This window comes from Physella acuta, unplaced genomic scaffold, assembly GCF_028476545.2.
Source record: "Physella acuta isolate Inbredline_101_S28 unplaced genomic scaffold, ASM2847654v3 ptg001011l, whole genome shotgun sequence".
NCBI lineage: Eukaryota > Metazoa > Mollusca > Gastropoda > Physidae > Physella > Physella acuta.
The window spans coordinates 1-23,479 of record NW_026732528.1 but is presented as its reverse complement, the minus strand read 5'-3'; the positions used below and the strand labels follow the sequence as shown (position 1 = coordinate 23,479).

Here is a 23,479-nt window from a genome sequence, read left to right as displayed (position 1 = left end):
ATTTTAAATATTTTTCTGACTGACAGTAGGCTAGTCATTACTTTAAAGTGATTAGCTTGTCAAAAGAGTTTTTCTTTCAATCATACACTAACAATAATACTCTACAATTAGAAAAAAAAAACAGCAATGATTTAGTTAACATTTTTATTTTTAGGTTGTAAAGCAATTCAAAGGCGCATTTTTAAAATAGAGCAATTCACACATTGTCAAAAAGATTCTATACACCATTTTCAAGTTGGAAATAAAATAGATAGGTTTAGAATTTGTTAACATTGTATGTCACTCTCATAGAAAAATAAATATAAAATACTGACACAGTAAATAAATATTTAAAAAAAAATGAAAATCAGAAAAGTTCGATAATGATATAAATATATTCAAACAATATCACAGGAGTAAATCTAAACAAATAACATTTTAAAAACTAACATCATTTCCATTATAAAAATTATCTACAAATGCCATTGAATCTCCTTTATGACTTTCTAAAAGATGCTTTTCTTTGAGACAGATGGTAATAGTTAGAAACTGGATCAATAAATAAATATTTTTTACAAAATAAAATAACTAATTGTTATGACATAGTAAATGAACAGTTTAAGATTAATCTCAGATGTCAGGTAAATAATTTTTTTAAGGATTTTATAAATGAACTGTACCCTGGTTAAAGATTTGAATAACAATCTCAATTTTTTCAAACTGTGGAATGACATGAAATCAATTGACTGGACGGATTTAAAATGGATACCAACTAAACATGACACCATATTTTAAATAGGAATAATGTAACCAAATCTTATTAGTTAACATTTAAAACTAATGAAAAAGATTTTTCATGGTTTCTAAAGTACTATAGTTTTTTAAAAAATGCATGAAATTCAAATTGGAGTACTAAGATTCTGAAACCTTGTATACTTTAAACATTTTCAGCTACATATAGATACCTTACAATAATAATAGTTATACTAAAACTTTTTAGCTTACTATAAGTAAATATATGTAAGCTGCAAATTCATTTATGCACTGATCATTTGTTATTATATACACTATTAGTATATTTAGTTGTAAAACTATTAAATAATTTAAAATAAAACAGTCATTTAAATGTACATACTAATCAAAATAAACATCGTGTAGTAGAGGAATAGATTGAATGGCATTTTTTTAAAAAGCAAGACACCAAATTTGGTGGCAGTATAATAAATCAAGAAAAAACATGCAATTGTAAAAGTCATGTAAAATATCACAGTTTAAAGTCAAAACATTTTATTTTAATAAATGATAGAAAAGCTTTTAATAATTCTTACAGGATGGTCTTTTACTTAAATATTGTGGTGTCTGAAATAAATACTGGTATTAAGGCGAGTGTAGTATACTTTTAAACAATGGCATTAGATTGTAAACACAGTTTGTGAAGCATCCAAAGTAATTTTTCATTTGAATGATTCTTTGAGATGATTAAACAAAAATCAGTAAAAAAGAAAGTCTCAAATTTCTGAAACATTGTCAGTCTCTGTTAGCAGATCATGTTCACTGCTGGCATTTTTGTTCTTGCTGCCACTTCTGGGCTGTCTAGGAGACCTACTTGATGACCTTGACGACCTTCTGACCTTTGCCTGGAGAAAAAATTTACCAACACTTGATAAATGTTTATCTAAAGTTTTTCACTTTTAAAACTTCAATATGATAAACGACATTGAGCTATTTGACCTGATTTTTACTGATATCTTCAATTGTCACATAAAGCCATAAACACACAACTTCCTAAATAAAAGTTAGTCTAACCCACACTCCAAATAAAAACTCCTACCCTAAATCTAACATATTTAATAATTTTCATCTTAAAAACTACAAAATAGTCACATTTCTTGAAACCCCTCCATCCCCATTATCACAAAAGTCTGAACTCCCTTGTGATATATGAATGACGCGGTAAAAAAAATAGCTCATTGTTTAGCTGTTCCAACCTTCACAACACTTGTCTGAGAAGAGATTTGGGGCAATAGGTTGCTGTTGTTTCTGGTCCTAGCTGGGGCCGACACAGCCCGACTCTCACTATCTGGACTTGGTTGTTTCATCACTTGACCAGTTTGTGGCCGTTCTGGAAAAATACAGCATTAAAATATTTACGTTTGCATTGCTAAGGAATAAAACAGCTTTTTCTTCAAAAAAATTATTTTTAGGCTATCACCTACATAGTGAACATTAAACAAGTTTTAAAACACAAATGTTAGGAGGCAACAGTCAGTAAAATCTACAAGATATTTTAAAGTTGATCACAAATGCAAGTGTAGATAGGTGATAATCCCAGATGTCATCACATAACATAGATACTTAATCTGCTTTTTTTTCTAGGCACTGCCACGACTTACTGTTTTTTCTTGTTGGCACTGGAGGTCCTCCGTGAATTTCCAAACTGAAAAAGAAATTATGTTTTGTTTATAAAGAAGTTACTGTAATACATTTTTTAAAGAAAGTCAGTACAGTATTGGAGGTACAATAAAAATAAACAGTGTCATCTTACTCTTAAATAAAAAATTATTATTTTAAAGTTTTAAAAAAACCTATTTTAATAAACAGACAATTTATGTATAAAAGGTATAAAAGGTATATATTGAAGATAAACTTTGTCATCTTACCATTGTGTTGGCAGACCAATCAATGTTGCTCTCTTAAAGTCATTGATGAACATTTCACTTATCCTCGGTTCTTCACCAATGTTCTTCATAATTTTGTCAAACAATCCTGGCACATTGCGACATAAGGAGAAGAGCAGCCGGTACGCAGTTTGATTAAAGGTCAGATAACCCAAGGCAACAGCTGCTCCGTTTCTCACCTACAACATCACAGAAACAGGTGGAGTGTTAAAAAAGTGTATTCAAAGACCATGGTGCTTAGTGAAGATATTTTGTCAACAATTTAATCAACTTATTATGTCATTAGGAGAATCTAAATGCTGCACCAGCAAATCTAAAGCGCCACACGTGATCATGGCATCAGTGAGACCAGCTCTATTCAACTTACTATGTCATTAGGAGAATCTAAATGCTGCACCAGCAAATCTAAAGCCCCACAAGTGATCATGGCGTCAGTGAGACCAGCTCTATTCAACTTACTATGTCATTAGGAGAATCTAAATGCTGCACCAGCAAATCTAAAGCGCCACACGTGATCATGGCATCAGTGAGACCAGCTCGTGTGTGGGACAAGGCTGCCAGTAAGCTGCAGGACAAGACGACAACTTTTTCCTCTGGAGATTTTAACTTGGACACCAAGAGCATGATACCCTGGGCAGTCAGGCTCACCTGGTCCTTGTCTGTTATCACACGAGCTAAAACAACCACCTATCAGGAATGTTAAAATACACAAGGTTTTTTAACAAGGTCTTCTTTTTTTAATGATTTTTTTAAATGCCTAATTTTAATATAGGCATATAGTTGATCCTAGTTTATATAATAGCTGTATAGTGAAGCAACAAGTTACATGTGGTAAAAACACTGGCAGTACCTGAAATGATGCATAACACTGATAAAATTCATCGTTGGTTTGAATAAACTTTTCAAAGACCTTGAACTTGATCCCCCCAGCCTCACGCATAGAGAACTGTTGTGGTGTGTTGTTAAAGGCAAAATTTGTCAAGGCCATACCTGCTCTTAAACGAATCTCCTGAAATATGGAAACAATTACAAGACATTAAATCAGTTATTTATTAAGTCTCACGATATTTCTTTAAAAAGTGGGAACAATTACAAGACATTAAATTAGTTATTTGTTAAGTTTCACAATTTTTCTTTTAAAAGTGGGAACAAATTACAAGACATGAAATCAGTTGTTAGCTAAGTCTCACAATTGTTCTTTAAAAAGTGGGAACAATTACAAGACATGAAATCAGTTGTTAGCTAAGTCTCACAATTGTTCTTTAAAAAGTGGGAACAATTACAAGACATGAAATCAGTTGTTAGCTAAGTCTCACAATTGTTCTTTAAAAAGTGGGAACAATTACAACAGGCTATTAAATCAGATGTACCTCATCTTTAGCCCTCAGCAGGTTTAAAAGTGTGTCAAACTTGAAATTGGGTTCCTCTGCCAATTTCTCCTGGTTTTCTTTATTGCTTAGGATGACATAACCAAGTGTTATGGCCACCTCGACCTGAATCTCATCATTTGGCGGCTTGGCTAGAAGGTTGACCAGCACATGGATCCCTCCCTCCTCTGCTATCTTATTCTGAGTAACTTTGTTGTTTCGATAAGCAACACCTCAAATTTTAGAAAAATAAAAGTTTATGTAATGTATTGGTGAAATATAAAAATGATGTAATTATTAGAAAAAAGAACAAAAGTACATTGCAAGATCTGGATAACTCTGTTTTAATCTAATCAGAACTTTAGTGTGAGAACAGTTACAAATAGAACACATGATAAAAAGATTTTAAACTTATTAACAAACATGAAGATGAAGCTTACCAACACACAAAATCCCCAAGACTTTGATGACCATGTGAAGGACCTTCTGGGATGTCTTTGGTGACCGCAGTAACCTTACTAGCTGGGAGAAGGCATCAGCAGCAGCCAGCTTGTTTTGGTTGGCCATGTTTTCTGAGCCTAGCGCTATTGCTGTCATACAACCTGTGGGCAGCAACACAACATGTGCTCAATTACAGCCAGCCTCCTGAGTAATGTCTGGCCAAGAGGGAATTATTATAATTAAATATGCAGGTATTTTACTGTTTTATGTCTAGGTGATTTTACATATGAAAAATCTTCTCAAATTAAGAGGATAATATGACAAGCTTACAATAATAGACAGTGTAAAGGACAGCATGACAGTACAAGCTTACAATAATAAAAACATTCTAGAGGACAGCATGACAGTCCAAGCTTACAATAATAAAAACAGTCTAGAGGAGAGCATGACAGTCCAAGCTTACAATAATAAAGACAGTCTAGATTATAGCATGACAGTACAAGCTTACAATAACAAAAACAGTCTAGAGGAGAGCATGACAGTCCAAGCTTACAATAATAAAGACAGTCTAGATTATAGCATGACAGTCCAAGCTTACCAACATAGAGAAGTTTCTCTGTGGGCTCCAGTAACATCTGAATGATGTGGGTTATGGTGATCCTTTCTGCGATGTATTTTTGTTGGGTTTTGGTGTTGCCTGCTAGTGCCCAAAGTGCACAAGCACCTTGCTCACGAACTTCAACATAAACATTCTGAAACATATTGATCATATACCTAACATACAAGTTCTAGTATAGATGAAACATGTTGATCATATGTCTAGCATCCTAGTTTGCGTTTTTCTTAAAAACAAGAATTTTTCTTTTATGTAATCATTTCCTTATGACTCTAGTTTCTTAAATTTTTTGTTCAGTAAAAGTAAAATGAAATCTTTATTTAGTGAATTTGTTTTTATATTGTATACTTGTCCAAACAAATCTGACTATCTGCTTACCTTTAAAAGACGTATTAGAGCTTTGGGTGCATCAAGTTGTAGAAACTGTTTTTGACAGTAGGGATTTAGACTTGCCAAAGCCTCAAGAGCACTTGCAGCTTTGACTTGCACGGTCGTGGACCGGCTGTTTTTGATCAGTTCTACCAGTGGTCTACAATCAAAACATTGCAAAGGTTCTTTAATGGAAAACTACAGTAATAAAATTTTTGCAACCACACAAATTTCATGCTTACTTCAATACAATACAATAACTGTGACTAACAAAATGGTAGTTTTACAGTAGCAACATTACTAGATGCACATTTTTTTTTTCATTGTCTTTTTTAAACAACTGATGACACCCTGGGTTGTGGATATTATTTTAATCAACCATGGGTGGATGTCACCTTTTTATCAACTATGGGTGGATGTCACCTTTTTATCAACTATGGGTGGATGTCAACTTTTAATCAACTATGGGTGGATGTCAACTTTTTATCAACTACATCTAAAAGTTAAAAACTTGACAACATACTTATGAGCCTCCCCTTTGATGATAGCGTTTTGGTTTTCTGTGTTCTTTGATGAGACTGCAGCCAAAGCAGCTGCTGATCCTGCTTGCAGGTCATCTAAACAAAGTTTTGGTGTCAAGGTTAAAGGTCATCTAAACTAAGTTTTGGTGACAAGGTTAAAGGTCATCTAAACACACTTTTAGAGATAAATTTATGAGTCATCTAATCAAAGTATTGGTGATAAAATTGGGGGGTCACTTAAAGTTTTGTCGATAAAGTTAAGGGTCATCTAAATCAAAAGTTTTGGTGATAAAAAATTAGGTGTCATTTACATTCAAAACTGTTGTTTTAAAACAAGGCCCATCTAAATGGCTTTTTAATACAAATACTAAGGTTATTTGAATTAAAAACTTTTGTGATAAACTTAAGTGGTCATCTAAATAACTTATTGTGATACCATTTTTAGTCTTATATATAAAATGTATTGTAATACAAATTGTTATTGTATTGTAAGTCAAGTTAGGTTTGATCTATATAATACTAGTTAGGAATTATCTTTTAAAAATGCATCCTATCAGAATTAAGCATTTAGGCTATATATTTTATGATTCAGTTTGAGTGTAATACAGACCTGAGGGAACATCTAAAATGTATGATTTAGAGTCTACATCAGACCTGAAGGAATATCTAAATTTTATGATTCAGTTTGCTTCTACAACAGACCAAAGGAAACATCTAAATTTTATGATTCAGTTTGAGTCTACAACTGACCCAAGGAAATATCTAAATTTTATGATTCAGTTTGAGTCTACAACAGACCTGATTTTATGATTTAGTTTGCTTCTACAACAGACCAAAGGAAACATCTAAATTTTATGATTCAGTTTGCTTCTACAACAGACCAAAGGAAACATCTAAATTTTATGATTCAGTTTGCTTCTACAACAGACCAAAGGAAACATCTAAATTTTATGATTTAGTTTGCTTCTACAACAGACCAAAGGAAACATCTAAATTTTATGATTCAGTTTGCTTCTACAACAGACCAAAGGAAACATCTAAATTTTATGATTCAGTTTGAGTCTACAACTGACCCAAGGAAATATCTAAATTTTATGATTCAGTTTGAGTCTACAACAGACCTGATTTTATGATTTAGTTTGCTTCTACAACAGACCAAAGGAAACATCTAAATTTTATGATTCAGTTTGCTTCTACAACAGACCAAAGGAAACATCTAAATTTTATGATTTAGCTTGAGTCTACAACAGACCTGAGGGAACATCTAAAAAATCCACCAGAGGTTGCAAGCCTCCGTAGTGAGCCACTGCATCTTGATTAGCACGATTCCCTATACACAACACCCGCAGACAATTGACAGCATTGACCAGGACATCCTCCAGATCAGAGCTCAGCAGCTCCACCAGAGGAGGAATCCCACCATTTTCAGCTATCAGGGTCTGAAAGAAATCAATTGATATAGTAACTGGAATCCCACCATTTTCAGCTATCAGGGTCTGAAAGAAATCAATTGAAATCTATAGAAATAGAAAATGGAACCCCATCATTTTCAGCTATCAAGGTCTTTTACAAAGTGAAAGAGGTATAGTTATAAATATTTGTAAAGATGGTCGAAAGGTAAAGAGAAATAAACAAAAAAAAAACAATAATAGTAGCCACACAGGAGAGATCAATAACAGTGGCCACACAGGAGAAGTCAGTCACACAGGATAGGTCAGCCAGGAGAGGTCAAAGAACAACCAATAACAGTGGCCACACATGAGAGGTCAGCCACACAGGAGTGGTCAGCCACACAGGAGTGGTCAGCCACACAGGAGAGGTCAGCCACACAGGAGAGGTCAGCCACACAGGAGAGGTCAGCCACACAGGAGAGGTCAGCCGCACAGGAGAGGTCAGCCACACAGGAGTGGTCAGCCACACAGGAGAGGTCAGCCACACAGGAGAGGTCAGCCACACAGGAGAGGTCAGCCGCACAGGAGAGGTCAGCTGCACAGGAGAGGTCAGCCGCACAGGAGAGGTCAGCCGCACAGGAGAGGTCAGCCACACAGGAGAGATCAATAACAGTGGCCACACAGGAGAAGTCAGTCACACAGGATAGGTCAGCCAGGAGAGGTCAAAGAACAACCAATAACAGTGGCCACACATGAGAGGTCAGCCACACAGGAGTGGTCAGCCACACAGGAGTGGTCAGCCACACAGGAGTGGTCAGCCACACAGGAGAGGTCAGCCACACAGGAGAGGTCAGCCACACAGGAGAGGTCAGCCACACAGGAGAGGTCAGCCACACAGGAGAGGTCAGCCACACAGGAGAGGTCAGCCGCACAGGAGAGGTCAGCTGCACAGGAGAGGTCAGCCGCACAGGAGAGGTCAGCCGCACAGGAGAGGTCAGCCACACAGGAGAGGTCAGCCACACAGGAGAGGTCAGCCACACAGCAGAGGTCAGCCACACAGGAGAGGTCAGCCACACAGGAGAGGCCAGCCACACAGGAGAGGTCAGCCGCACAGGAGAGGTCAGCCGCACAGGAGAGGTCAGCCGCACAGGAGAGGTCAGCCACACAGGAGAGGTCAGCCGCACAGGAGAGGTCAGCCGCACAGGAGAGGTCAGCCACACAGGAGAGGTCAGCCACACAGCAGAGGTCAGCCACACAGGAGAGGTCAGCCACACAGGAGAGGCCAGCCACACAGGAGAGGTCAGCCGCACAGGAGAGGTCAGCCACACAGGAGAGGTCAGCCACACAGGAGAGGTCAGCCACACAGGAGAGGTCAGCCACACAGGAGAGGTCAGCCGAACAGGAGAGGTCAGCCACACAAGAGAGGCCAGCCACACAGGAGAGGTCAGCCAAACAGGAGAGGTCAGCCACACAGGAGAGGCCAGCCACACAGGAGAGGTCAGCCACACAGGATAGGTCAGCCACACAGGATAGGTCAGCCAGGAGAGGTCAACCAACAACCAATAACAGTGGCCACACATGAGAGGTCAGCCACACAGGAGAGGTCAGCCACACAAGAGAGGTCAGCCACACAGGAGAGGTCAGCCACACAGGAGAGGTCAGCCACACAGGAGAGGTCAGCCGCACAGGAGAGGTCAGCCACACAGGAGAGGTCAGCCACACAGGAGAGGTCAGCAGAACAGGAGAGGTCAGCCGCACAGGACACTAACAGTAGAGTACCTGGTTCTGGTCCACACAGGACAGGTCAGCCAAAATAATGGCTGCCCTAGATTGAATGTCATCAACATGTGACCTCAACAGTTTGATTAAGATGGGGGAGGCATTAGCAGCAGATAAGGCTTGTCTAACTGTCTCATTCTCTGACGTGTTGCAGATGACAGAGGCAGCCACAGACTGGAGCTCATCATTCTCAATGTTAAGTAGCCGCACCAATGCTGGAATCCCATCTGGTAAGACAAACACAATGGCATCCATCTTAAGTTCTATGGTTAAAAAAACTATTTGTTTTATGATGTTTAACAATGGGAGTGTTAGAATTATGAAAAACATTTCAGAATATTTGATTGAAGTACAAACCAACTTAACATAAAGCTTTAGCTCAGAAAGTCTTTTACAAAATGATGTGACATTTAAGTTAAATATAACTCAATTATTACCAGCATCCAATATACATTTCCAATGGTGAGGTTTGGATGTTGATAGAACTTCAAGACATTTCACAGCACTGTCTTTCTTTACCATACCACTGTCATTCAGCATTTCTACACAGCAAATGCATACATTAAAATACATTCATATATATATATATATATATATATATATATATATAGGCCTATATAGTTTGTATAAAATATAAATCATTGGTATAAGTATATATTTATGTAATTATTGGAGAGTAAAATCTAAATACTTTGGCTTACTATCAAGAAACGAAGAGAGTGTGAGTAGCGGGTGACTAATGAAGCCATTGAGACTTGGATTAGAGAAACTGACCAACAAAGTATGAGTAGACCAACTATCTAAAATATGAGAAGACAATTAATTAACCAATTAATATCTGAAGAGACTAACCCACTAAAATAGTCCATACAGGGGCATCTGGATGGTTTAATTCAATGAGATATTCCAAGACAAATGTGTGGAACCTCAGCGCCGCAAGTATCACCACATTATTTCCCTCAACATCTTTCGCGCTGATGTCAGCCCCAGAATTAATCAAACATTTGACCACCGACAGGGCGCCAGAGCTGGCAGCCAACAGGAGAGGAGTGGACAGCAGTCTGGAATATGGACACATATATCAGTTCTACCTGCACAAGTACTAAACACATTTTTTTATTTTACATCCATAAGATGAACAGTTTTATGAAAATTTTGTAGTTAGACAACATAAGTGTACAAACTCGTTAGTGGTCGTTAGTTCCAGCAAGTCTCCACATTTGCGCAGCATCAGCCGGACAATGATGGAGTGATCAAAGAATGCAGCATGGTGGATTGGTGCCCAGCCATCTTGGTCGTATGCCATTAGGTTTGCATGGTTAGCCAACAGACAACTCACAGCATCAACAGACCCACACCGGGCTGCCATGTGCAGAGCAGTGGGTCCTGAGAGAAGATGGAGTTTTAGCTGCTATTAGTCTTGGCTTGGTAATCATATTGAAATAATATAAATTATATATATGCTTATATATGCTTATGAAATATGTTTATTGAAAAATAACCACATTTTAAATATTTTTAACACCCTTTAAAGCAGTATGCACATCTATTGGTAAATAAAGAGCAGAAATGAGTAAAAAAGAATTAATTAAATATTATTTCAAAAGAACCTTAATATTTTAATAGTAATATACTCAAATTAACTGAAAAATTAAACTCAAAATAATTTTCAATAAAATTTCAAAATTATCAAGCATTCAAGCTTAGTGTATGCTAAATTCAGAGGCGTAGCGACCCTTCCCTGTGCCCGGGGACAAAAGATTTCGATTTACACCCCCCCCCCCTCAAACTTTCTATATGCACCCCTCTCAACCTTTCAATTTATTTTTCCAACCCATTTTGGCACCCCCTAAGGTCGGCGCCCGGGGACATATGTCCCCCCCACCCCCCTCGCTACGCTACTGGCTCAATTTCATCAAAATGAAAAAATTCTTATCAAACCAATAAAATTCAACAGGAATCAGATGAAACAAAAGAAAATACCATCATTTTTATCAAATTTTTTGACTTCACTTCTTACAAATAAAAGTTCTATGCTACTTCTCGGCTCTTTTATGTCTTGAGTTGCTTTTGTATAAGCTAAATGCAGATATGAACAAATAATTGATTTTATAAACAGTTGTTAAAAATACATTTTTTTAACAGATAGTAGCCTTTCTAATAGTCAATATAAACGTGTCCATTGATCTGATCATATAGTGAGAGGAAGAAATTTCAAATTCAAAGTTTTTAGACCACAATTCCAATATGAGAATAAGATAACTTTACACCACTGGTCAAGACATTAGGTCATTGGTTTGAAAAGCTTAGCATAGTACCAGCACTCATCATAGTGTAGAACTAGCACACATAAAAAAATAACTAGCAAAAGCACCCATTAAAAAAAAAAGATTGTACTAGCACCCATCAAGGTGTTGTACTTGCACCCATTAAACAAAGCTGTGTAGCACCCATCAAACAAAGATAGATAGACCCCATCAAACAAAGATGTATAGACCCCATCAAACAAAGATTTATAGACCCCATCAAACAAAGATGTATAGACCCCATCAAACAAAGATATATAGACCCATCAAACAAAGATGTATAGACCCATCAAACAAAGCTATGTAGCACCAATCAAACAAAGATGTATAGACCCCATCAAACAAAGATGTATAGACCCCATCAAACAAAGATGTATATACCCCATTAAACAAAGCTGTGTAGCACCCATCAAAGATGTATAGACCCCATCAAACAAAGATGTATAGACCCCATCAAACAAAGATGTATAGACCCATCAAACAAAGATGTATAGACCCCATCACAGTGTACCTGATGACATGATGTTATTCCTCCTGACATTGACATCTGTTAACAGCATGAGCAGAAGGGTAATGACCTGTGGTCTATTGTGAATGGCTGCATGATGTAATAGAGACAAGCCTTGTTCATCTTGCTTGCCAATGCGGGACCCAGATATTTTGCGGGTTAATGTATTGAACATGGCTATCAGACCTCTTTGAGCGCAGACTCTGATTCCTACCACAGGCGTCTATCAAATTAAAAGGATAAATATTTAAAGTCTCAAGTTCTGTTAATGATAATGGGAATTTTTTTTTCCTTAACTCTATCACAATTGGCATTTTTTCTTGTTTATTCCATGAGTTTTTACATTTTACTTTCGTAAAGAAATTTTTTTTTTTAAATCTGCTCTATTTTGATGTATCCATCCTATATCATTTCTCTCACGTTATTGTAAAAAAATCTGATCTACGCTGATGTTTCTATTTCATAATCTTACTCACATATTATGGTAAGAAATCTGGACTAAGTTGATAATTCTATTGCATAATCTTTATCTCATTTATCTATACAACATCAGTTAACTAGACAAACAATTAAAATAAATTGTTTCTAGCAATTAAACATAGTCATCTAATTAGTAGTGTAAATATCTCAATTTTTTATGGAGGACAGCAGTAATCTAAATAAAACATGCATACAATCTGATTAGAGAGGGATTATTCTTCTACTCACCTTATATTTTATAGCTTTTTTGTTTCCAAAATTTTTCTTAAATTGCTCATGGATGTGTATATCTGTCAATGGTAATCTCTTAGGCTTCAACTTATCCATTTCATCATAGTAAGCACGAACCCACAAAGGTTTTTGGGGAGAAGCTCCATAAAATGTTTCAAATTCAATCACAAATGCATAATACCTATGAAGAGAAATGCGATTTTATAAATAAAAAAAACTTACATTAATTTTTTTTCTTAATACTGTAACAGAGTGAAGATTAGTGTACCTTACAACACTAAAAATAAAAATCTTTTCAAATTATCAAATTGTTAATAATTGCTATACGTAAAGCAAGTAGATTAACAAGAAGTTTTGATAAATAAACTTGTTTTTTCACTTTTAAATATAAAATGTTTGATATAAATAAGTTTAAAAATTAAAATAACTATATAAGAAAAGAGAACTTTGTTTCTAGTTATTTTACACACTATACAATCACATTGAATAATTGATTTACATAGTAATTTAATAAATATCTATAAACAGTGTAACTTACGGCTTTCCTTCAACTTTAATGATGGGTATGTTGTAGTGATCTCTGACTCTTTGTTGTTCTGGATTTAAATGTTGGTTAAACTCTTTCATAGCTGCCTCAAAGATGTTGGGATATTCGTTGACAAACTCTTCAGAGGCAGGTTTCATATCATCTGTTTCAAGGTCAAGGTTGATACCTAACAAAAATGTACAGTACAGTGTGATCATTTAAAATGTTAATACCTAAAAAAAATAATTGTAAAATACAATAAAATTATAGAAAAATAAATATTACACTCATTTCATATGAGTTAGTTCACGTTGGAGACTATTAAAAATAACCAGTACAGAGTAATGGTAGATTGAAGCAATGATGTTAACTTATTTTAAACACCAGATTAAAGTAATTACCTCCATGTAGATGGAAATATGTGCTGTTTGCTAAGAAATTTTTACATTTGTAGTCAGGGCCAACCATTAAGGGAGGTAACTCTCTTTCTGTTCTACATTCATCACCTGAAAAATGGATCCAGTTGAGTTTAAACAATCAATTCAAGCAACATTCTAACAGTACTGAAAACCAAGCCTCTTAGACAAATGCTGGGTTCAAAAAAAGAATGTTCCATGCTTACTGCTAGACAAATGTTGGATTCAGAAAAAGAATGTTCAATGCTTACTAGAGTAAGGATTCATGAGTCTGTTGAAGTCAGGGATTCTCATCCTCTTGCGCATGCCTAGCAAGAAAGGAACAAGGTAACTGATAAGCTTCAGTAATTCCAGCTGCCTTCTTGTTTCTTGCTTGGCACTTATGTATTTCTGTCAGATCAGTGAAATATTGTTAAAACAATGAAACGGCTTTTAAAAGTGGTACAGCATGGCCTAGCGGTAGAGCACTAGACTGATAACCAAAAAGTCTCAAGTTTGAATCCACGTTCAAGTCAGTGGGACTTCCCTGAGTCCACCCAGCACTGATGGGTACCTAACTCTTTAGTTAGGGAAAGTAAAGGTTGCTGGGCATAGTCCTGACCACATTATCCATTCATAAAACTTCACATGTTAAGAAAAAAAAACACATGAACTCAACATCATCTGCAAAGAATCTTTTTTTTTTTGCAGCTTTTAAAAACTGATATAATCAGGTTCAGAATTAAAAATTTGCATATGGCCACCTGATCAAAGAAAAATATTTTTGTAAAACAAATAGTAATGAAAACAATAATATGCTACAAATCAATTTGTATTTACTAAAACAAGATTGTGTGAAACAAAAATAAGAACCTGGATAATATCTTCCTGCATTTGAAGTTTTGTTTTTAGCCGTTCATAGCCTGTGTGATCAATCTGATTGTCCATTAATCGCACTATACTTGAAACTTTGTAATCAGCACTGGGAGAGATAACACAAAAACTGATTTATAATTTACTCAGTTATAAGTTTTTTTTAGTAAGTAACAGTAGTTTAATTTTATACTGTTATTTAATGAAAATGCTGTGAAGTTTTAGTACTTTTAAACAGAATCTGTTTTTTCAATCAACTTTACCAGAAGGAATATAAAAATAGTTTCATCTTTCAAATAGTATGTTGTACAGAAACTATCATAGAATTGAGTTTCTCATCTAATTTTGACATGAACTAAAGTTTAATAGTCACAACATATCATCTTGTTTGTGCTATTTTAGTTTGCCTTTGATGGCAAAGTAACAGTTTATAAATCACATTATCAAAGAGTGAAAAAGGACTGACTCTATAATGTACATGTTTTGATGGAATTCCACATCTTTTTGGGTTAAGACCATTCTCATGCTCATGTTCTCAACATGACTCATGAAAAATTCTGTCTCTTCCAGCATCTCTGTATCCCCTGGCAGTTCTGCTGGCAGGCTATCATAAGCACGGGCAAAGTCTGGATCCTTGGTCAGATCCATTAGTCCTGGGAAAACATACATTTCATGGATAAAGCAATAGAAAGTTTAGTTTAATACATTATAAATCTGAAAGTCTTGTAAGAAGTAGTTATTTGTACCTGCACTAACAAACTCTGTTAATAATGGTTTCTTAGTTTCAGCCTTTCCCAAACTGTTCACATCAAGATTTGTACGCCACCTCTCTCCAAACTTTGAGCGTTTTTCTTTAGGAAAGTATGCTCCATGCCAGATAGCTTTGATCATGTAGTCCACACTAATCAAAATTTGGCCAACACGCGTGTTGAAATATGCTGGGGGAATCTGACACAGTGTGGCTTGATCAAAGTTGGCTTCCAGAGAAATGACAGGTGTTTGATGCATGACATAGATACCAAAGGTTAGCTCTCGTACAATGTTATGGACCTCCCTGAAACAAAAATTTTTATACCATTATCATTATATATGTGTAGTTAAAAATAAAAACTATGAGTGAATTAAATGATTTTCATAAATGGTAACTGAAGATTTGTTATTTTATTTTAACATGTAGATGTCCACATGGACCCAAATACAATGCTCCCACCCACCTCACAGCAGGCTCACACGCTGTTGGATCTTTTTTACCCCACCCTGCCCGAAATAGAAGAGTGACAAACATGTAACAAATTATCAGTTAACTAACCTGTAACACAATTGTGGCACTGTTTCATCTACTGGAAATAGCATAATACAAGTATTGTCTTTAGGATTCATTTGAGCAATGATGCCTTGAAGCTGTTCTGTTGGCATTCTAAACACATCATTAGATAGCATCCAATGAGCCATGCTGCATGACAATAATTCCTGGCTGTCATAGCGATCCAATTTGTCCAAATATACTGATGCAGTCCTGGACAAATTCTGCAAAGCAGTGATGTCTTCCTCCTGACTAACCATTCTTCAATTAATGTTTAAACTGCAATTTAGATGTTCAAAATAAAAGTTTAATCATGCAAAAAGTAGCAAAAAGCTTAATTTTAATTTAAAGGAGATATTATTAATTTCAGATGATAACAATCATTAAAATACACATTCCATAAAATGATAATATAAGCCATAAACAAATTGTTACATATATCTACTTAAATAATAAATATTTTAAATTTACAACTGAAAATACCAAATAATTTATTAATTTTATTTAATTAATAATTAGTTTATTAATTTAGGCGCCTAGCGCCCTAGGCGGGCCTAGGCCTAGCCTAATAATAATATAGATTCTATTTAAAATACTGACATACCTACATTTAGAAATCTAATTAGTTCGCTGTTTACTACTTTTGTGTTTAAACGATTTATTTTAGAGTCAGACCGTGTTTTTAAATTATGTTTTGTTTATTTCTTCAGCATTTTTCTTACCATTCATCTGTTGTTTACACATCTCTACGCACGGTGTCCGCCATAACGGTTTATAAACAAATCAAAATCTCGCGAGATACCGCGTGTGGTGATTAGATTTTTAAAATTAGAACTACGTCGTGGATGGAACAAATAACAGTCATTTAACCAGACTGGACTCAAATATGTAGGCCTACTTGGGCAGAAATTAGAAGCCTATAACTATAACACGCAAAGTTTCATATTACAAAAATAATATTGCTGACACAAAAGAACACATGAACTGTAGCCAAGGGCCTAGGGGTCGTCCTTAAACCTTAAAGGATGTCACACTTGTAAGGGGGAAGGGTCCGATATTTGTGACGACGATGTATTAAATAAACCGGTAGTGTTCTCCCCTAAACTTTCTCGAATATTCTTATATAACTTGGAATATAGACATGATTTTTACAAGCTTTTATTTAACTCACTTCCTCGTCAGTCGCCAGTCTGTCTGTCGTCAGTCTAGATCGAAACGCAGGAGTGAAAATTCGGAAACTTCTACTTGACCGATACGATTCACATTTGACACGTGGGTCAAGACATGAAGACAATGCAATCTGAAACTAAATTTGACTTAATTGGATGCCTAATTAATTTTTTATGAATTAATAAAAATTTGGACCGAATTAGTAGGCATGCCTAGCCAACCACACCACACGCGTCATCACCTTCAATAGCTGCGCCATCACGTAATGGCTGCGTTCAAAAACCATTGCGCGCCTACTGAACGTGATGTTCAGTAGGCGCGCAATGGTTTTTAGTCATGTAACTCTATTGTAAATAAAACATGTAAAGTACTGAAAAAAAAATTCATAAAAAACGTTTTAATAACAAGCTTTTATGTAATGATGCACTAAAAAGTAGAAAATAAATTATAGACTACTATTTAAATAACTATAAAGAAAAGCGTGGGTGTCTTCCTTAACATTAGTAAAGGTATCCAATAGATACTAAAGTGACCCACGCTTTTCTTTATAGTTATTTAAATAGTAGTCTATAATTTATTTTCTACTTTTTAGTGCATCATTACATAAAAGCTTGTTATTAAAACGTTTTTTATGAATTTTTTTTAATTACTTAAACTTTTAAAAATAGAATAGAATCTCATAGAAAAAAGAATTGCGCACCAAGCGAACGCCAAAACAAAATGTGCATATTGGTGCGCAATATTATTAGTACTTTATAAATTTACATGCGGTTTTTTTTTTGAGAAATCGGAAATAGCGTAAATTAGTGCTTCCGGTCAACGTAAATTACTCAAAATTTGACAGAAGGTAGAGAATTAGATCTTTTACTTACATGTGAAATTTCATTTATCTATCTGAAATAGTACTCAAATTATAGGATTTTGAAAAATTCAACGTACAAAAAGTACCACTTCCGGTTATCGGAAATCACTCAAAAGTTGATACGGATCTACGATTTTGATAAAATACTTATATATGAAATTTCATCAACCTAGCTGTAACGGTACTCAAGTTATCGTGTTTACACACAGACAGACAGACAGACACACACACACACAGACATACGGACAAGATTGCAAAATTATGTTTTTCCATATCAGTGAGGTGTAAAACGTCGAGATTTGTAAAAATCTCGATTTTTTTTTTTTGCACGATTACAAGACTTTCTCTATACTTCTTATATACGAGAAAGTAAAAAGGGGGGGGGGGGGACCTGACGGGTAGTTTCTGTGACTAAATGACATACTTGTGCGTGGTCCCAGACGGGAAGTGTGGTGACTAAATGACATTTGTGTATGGTCCCAGACGGGAAGTGTGGTGACTAAATGACATTTTTGTATGGTCCCTTACGTGTAGTGTGGTGACTAAATGTCATTTGTGTATGGTCCCTGACCGGGTAATTTTGTGACTAAATGACATTTGTATGGGCCCTGAGGGTAGTGTGATGACTAAAGGACATTTGTGTTATGTATGTGGTGACTCGAGTTAAGTTCCTTGGCTCGAGTCTGTATGACGTCCTTTAAGTCACGTGAGGGAAAGTTATGGCGGCTGTGAATAGTGCTGACCAAACTTTTTTTTAAAACGCTGAGTTCACAGAAACAGGTGAACTCTACTTTATCTGTCCTTGGTCTGTCACGTTCGGAAGAGTAGATTTACTACATTGCTAGTGCGGGGGGGGGGGGGGGGCAATATGTTTTGTAATGTAATTTATAGAGCCATTCAGCTCGCTAGAGCACACTTATATAACAATTCAAAGAATATACGGCATGGAGCTCTGGTTGTCAGAGAGCACATGTGTAGGTTCAAGTGGTGTGTTGTTAACCTCTACACATCTCGACTTGACAACGTTGCTCGACATTGTATTTCACGAAAACCACCCCCTGTTCGAGACACAATAAAACACTTGTCAACAGGAGGGGTGTGGAGTCGAATCTATTTGCTAAATATATCGATACCATAATCTCAAACACCAACAGGACCAGGTTTTTATAGACCTTTGTCTCCGATTGGGCATTTTAAATTTTATTGCTTGAAGTAGACTATATATTTTGTTTTTAAACAATATATATTTCTATTGCAACATTAATCCGAGTGGGAGGTGGTGAGTGGTAGATGTGCTCCGGGAGGGGGGAGGGGCAGTTCCCTCACCCGTAGATATAACGGAAAGAAACTCTGACCAAACCATCATCGTCATTGTCATTCCATATCGAACCCTTGTGGAGCATACAGACACAACCATACCTCTTCATCGTACTCGGTCCTGGGCGATTCCTCCAAGTTGGGCCCACGACATTCAGACTGCTTCTGCTTCACTGACAACTGATCTTTTCCAAGTTTGTTTTGGTCTACCTACTTTCCTCTTTTCTTAGTGATTTCAATTTAATGCTTGTATGGTGATGTTGCTAGTTCAATTACGTAAGGTTTATCAAATCCATCCACATTTGCGCTTTTGTATTTCTTAGCCCTTATGATTTAGCCCAGTTTTTCTCCATAATTCCCAACTGTGGTCCTAGTCTTATCCTTGTAAAATAAACCATACCAGTGCTGTAAAAAAAAAAAAACTCAATACGATTCTATTTAGTCCTGTTGGCGTATTCAAGCGAGTCAAACCACAGAACAAAAGGTCTGGAATCAAACCAGCGTGACCGTTCAATGATATCACGTGCACGGGGCGCCATTAGTATCGATGAGAACAACAATGGGTGATTTCCCGAGGCCTAAGGTTCAAACCAGTTGAATGTGGTACACAATTAGGTCGGGTGTGTGACGGGAGTTGTGGGGCGGGTGTGTGACGGGAATTGTGGGCCGGGTGTGTGACGGGAATTGTGGGGCGGGTGTCACTGTGTGGGATTTGAGTGATGAGTGTAATGTGTGCTATATAAGCGGATAATAAATTTTTCGTGAGGAATTTATTGTACATGAATGATCGTGGTCTTGATCGTGTTAGCATGAATTAATAAGTATGTATATTGTATCTGGTAAGTAGTGAGTGTATTTGGTTGATTGCGGATTGTGGAACTAGTTGTATGGTGTGTATATTATAGACTGTGAACTATAAATTATAGAGCGGGTTGGGCTGTAGCCTACAAATTACAGCACGCAATGTTTATGCTAATAAAGCGTTGTATCAGAAACAAAAACATGTCAGGATTAAGACACAGACCAAACTACACGTGTCATACACAAGTGTGTAGCAAACAAGCCCTATTGTGTCACAAGCCTTATCTAAATGCCAGGACAGACCAGCATTGCGACCCAGGAGACCTACACTAAAGCTCCTGGATTATAATCAAACGTGACGGCGGGGTTTCGCTGCATATTTAAAGAAGCTCTGATTTTTTTTTCTCACAGACCCAAGACACAAAGGTTCAATAGAAAACTTCGGTCCCGACATTTTTAATGAGATCCCGTTACGCAGGGGGCTTGCGTGCAATTAGCTGCTTATTCCCCTTTAATCGACGTTTATCTTTGCTTGGCTTACGTACCGTTGATACGAATGGTATACGTTTGTGTAGCGACCAGCTTCGTTAAGGACTCTTGTGTTTATTTCATGGAGGTTTATTTCTAGATTTCTGAGTACCTAATTCGCTTTTTTATTTAGATGTTTTAGACGTTGGAATACTTCACAATTTGCCATGACTAAAGGAAGAAACTTCGCACCTTCTTCAGCCAATGACGGCTCTTGGGTGAGCTACTGTGTGTTTTTGTTGTCATTTGATAATAGGCTGTTTACATTAAAGTAAGCGTATATGTATACTGCCGTAACATACGCCGATTTAAAAAATCTGGCTTCTGGTAAGCTCAATGTTAAACTGATTACAAAATCGTTCGCTTTTTTTTTCCTGTCAACAGTTTTTATCATATCCAGAGTTTTGAAATTATCGTGTTGACTTTTTCCTGCATCAAAGTAACGTCTAGCTTTCAGTACGCTATTTATAAATATACTAGGCATGCTGCCCAGCTTCGCTTAGGCTTTCGAAAACATTGAGAATGTGAATGCTTAATTAATTCGCCCATATAAGGCGCCGGTCAGTCGAGGTCAGTTTTGACCCCCTCATCGTAGATTTTTTTGGCCAACCGGCCCCCGTGTTCTGTCGCCCCAAGGCAAGATCCTGCCAAATTTGAAGCGCCTGCGGCGCCGGGAAGTGCCCTATCGGGCACCCGACAACTTAGCTTTGTAGATCATCTAGATCTAGATCTAGATGATCTAGAATATCTAGATCGAGATCAATATCTAGATCTAGAATCTCTAGATCTAGAATCCAAATAGATAAAATAAATTTTTTAAGTTTAGGCCGAGAAAATCGTATTGTATACATTTCATAGTGTATACAATATTTACATAGCTCTAAATCATATTTGAATGAAATAGTTCATTTCTTTTTATTCTAAACTCGGAAGATGACGTCATCAGTTTCGTGCTCCTTTTTTTAGTGTAAACAATAAGCGACGTCATTGTTAAATGCGTTCTTGTCCCAAGTTTATACACTTTTCCGGTTGCATAAATAATACTGTTTCTCTACATTCGAATACGCCTTTATTTTTTATTTTTCTTCTTTAAATAAAATTATGGTTATACATTTAAAACATCTAACATATTTTTTTCAACAAAAGTCCGTATAAAGGTATCCATATATCGCTGCCGATTCTGACGTGATGTCCGGCGAAAATATTTTGCGGACAGAGAGAGAGAAGTGCGCACATGGGGAATTATATATTAGGATATTACTGAACTGTAGTTGTTATACGTATACATAAATAATTATACTATTAAGGGCACCTTTATTTAGTGTTTTGGGGCCTACGTGCATGTATATCATTTTATATTAAACTACTTTTATCAGTATACCATTATTTAGTCAATCAAACTAGCAAAACCTTTTGGAATGTTAAGAATAGACACGTAATGACAATTATAGTCACCATCAAGTACCAGACTACTGAAGACAGTGTCAGTAATTGAGTAATGTCTGCATAGGGTTAATTAATGTCAGGTATGTTATTGTGTAATGGGGGTTAACTCATCACTAGGGGACATAACTGGGGAGAAAGTTTTCAAATATTGGCAGCGATTTTCAGAAATTACAAAAAAAAATTTTTAAATATGGTCAAACTCATTTGAATGCAAATATACATTTAAATTATTGTTGTTACTTTGTTAATTTAATCTCAAAATCTTTTTTTTTTTACGATTTAGATTTGTTTTTATAGCTAACAAAACTGGTAGAGTTTTTAATTTTATTACCAAGTGTAAACACATCGATAAGGGCAATGTTGACTTTGTTTGTTTGTAAATCAATAGCGAGATCACTCGAGCATAAACAATTTATAGCCTACACCTCAATTACTTGGCGGTTGTTGGTTAAATAGTCACGCTTGCGCCTATTTAAATTGTTAAGAAAAATGTTCAGTGCTTAACTTTACGATCAACAATTTTCTGAACGAAACCAACTAATGCAACAACCGTGCTTCAGCTTTAAGATCTATACCTCGACCCGATAGCCTTTTCCTTGTTAGCAAAATAATTTTGGCTTACGTTCATGGGTTCCGAATTGGTATCGATAGATCGATATTTCAGATCGTTAATTTGTATTGAAATATAGTTGAATAAGAAATACCAGTGTACGTAAGTGGCCCTCGAAATCAATATCGATTTATCATAGAGTGATTTAATCGGCCGTGTTGATTTTTTTGTCTTCTTATGCATATTTGCATGTGTTTCATATCGTTGGTTTAAAAAATCATACAGCTAGTTTTTAAATAAGCCAGAAGGGGAAGTAAGCTGGGATCTTTTTCAGCAAAGCGGCGCTTTTTTAAAAAAAAAAGTTTGTCTAGCTAATTAAAGAAAGAAAAATAACTAACAGAAAATTTGCTTAAATTCTCGTGGTGGCTTACAGCTTTTTCTAAATTTCTAAACATTTTTGTTAATTAAAAAATGCATGAGTAAAGCATGTGCACCTGTGTATGCACTCACAACAACACATGACTGAAAATTTGACAGTGTCCAAAGTTGACGCGTGTGGTAAGGGGAAGGTGGGTGTCTAAAATGTGTTTTTGTCGGCGTCATGGACAGATAACCCTAGAGCCATGTCTCTTTTCTAGTTTCAGCACACAAGAGAACCTAATATGCCACAACGTCGAGTGCTCACGAGTACAAGAGAGATGCTTGACGCCCCATTCTCGGCGCCCGTCAGGCCTGCCAACCCACCCCCTCAATACAGAGAGAAAGAAGAGGTCAGTTGGTGCGGTCACGTGACTTGGTTTGTAGACTAGTGTTGTATGTCTATAGTGGAAACGGTTTCGGTTAAGTACAATTTTTTTTCCCAAGAAGTTAATGTCGGGGCCTTAATATTTAAGGGGGGGGGGTAATTTTGCCTGGTCAAGAAATACTTGAACTTAGATATGCTTCAAAACAAAGACGTATAAATAATCTAACAAGTCTTTGGTGATAATGTGAGGAGTGTGAAACTTACCCTGCGAAGTCAAATTTCGATGGTTACATTAAA

General features: G+C 36.2%; 2 protein-coding genes across 3 annotated transcripts; one reads left to right on the top strand and one right to left on the bottom strand.

The window, feature by feature from the left end:
* Nucleotides 1-144: 144 nt before the first annotated feature.
* LOC131954556 (ankyrin and armadillo repeat-containing protein) lies at nucleotides 145-16,530 on the bottom strand. The gene is made up of 26 exons (XM_059318320.1): nucleotides 16,372-16,530; nucleotides 15,770-16,042; nucleotides 15,207-15,514; nucleotides 14,927-15,113; nucleotides 14,461-14,569; nucleotides 13,860-13,998; nucleotides 13,594-13,698; nucleotides 13,205-13,379; nucleotides 12,664-12,847; nucleotides 11,959-12,178; nucleotides 10,326-10,527; nucleotides 9,994-10,202; nucleotides 9,579-9,683; nucleotides 9,142-9,368; nucleotides 7,224-7,410; nucleotides 5,974-6,067; nucleotides 5,460-5,610; nucleotides 5,064-5,217; nucleotides 4,465-4,626; nucleotides 4,028-4,257; nucleotides 3,508-3,666; nucleotides 3,117-3,344; nucleotides 2,640-2,836; nucleotides 2,373-2,416; nucleotides 1,968-2,101; nucleotides 145-1,616 (listed from the first exon to the last, which is right to left on the bottom strand). Exons 2-26 carry the CDS (start codon nucleotides 16,021-16,023, stop codon nucleotides 1,488-1,490), a joined length of 4,293 nt encoding a protein of 1,430 aa, XP_059174303.1. The 5' UTR covers nucleotides 16,024-16,042; nucleotides 16,372-16,530; the 3' UTR covers nucleotides 145-1,487.
* Nucleotides 16,531-19,888: 3,358 nt separating this feature from the next.
* On the top strand, nucleotides 19,889-23,207 carry LOC131954558 (testis-expressed protein 36; the record flags this gene model as incomplete). Of its 2 annotated transcripts, none has more annotated exon segments than XM_059318324.1 (3): nucleotides 19,889-19,951; nucleotides 20,575-20,659; nucleotides 23,076-23,207. In XM_059318324.1, coding segments are annotated over 2 exon segments (183 nt in total), but the record flags the coding sequence as incomplete, so codon positions are not given.
* Nucleotides 23,208-23,479: the final 272 nt, after the last annotated feature.

Bases quoted from the DNA above. Each gene is read 5' to 3' on its own strand.
- LOC131954556 (XM_059318320.1), bottom strand. From the start codon at position 16,023: ATGGTTAGTCAGGAGGAAGACATCACTGCTTTGCAGAATTTGTCCAGG. The intron at 14,570-14,926 runs GTCAGTCCTTTT...TATCTCTCCCAG, and splicing joins CAAAACATGTACATTATAGA to TGCTGATTACAAAGTTTCAA. The intron at 2,417-2,639 runs GTAAGATGACAA...TTTCTTTTTCAG, and splicing joins ATTGGTCTGCCAACACAATG to TTTGGAAATTCACGGAGGAC.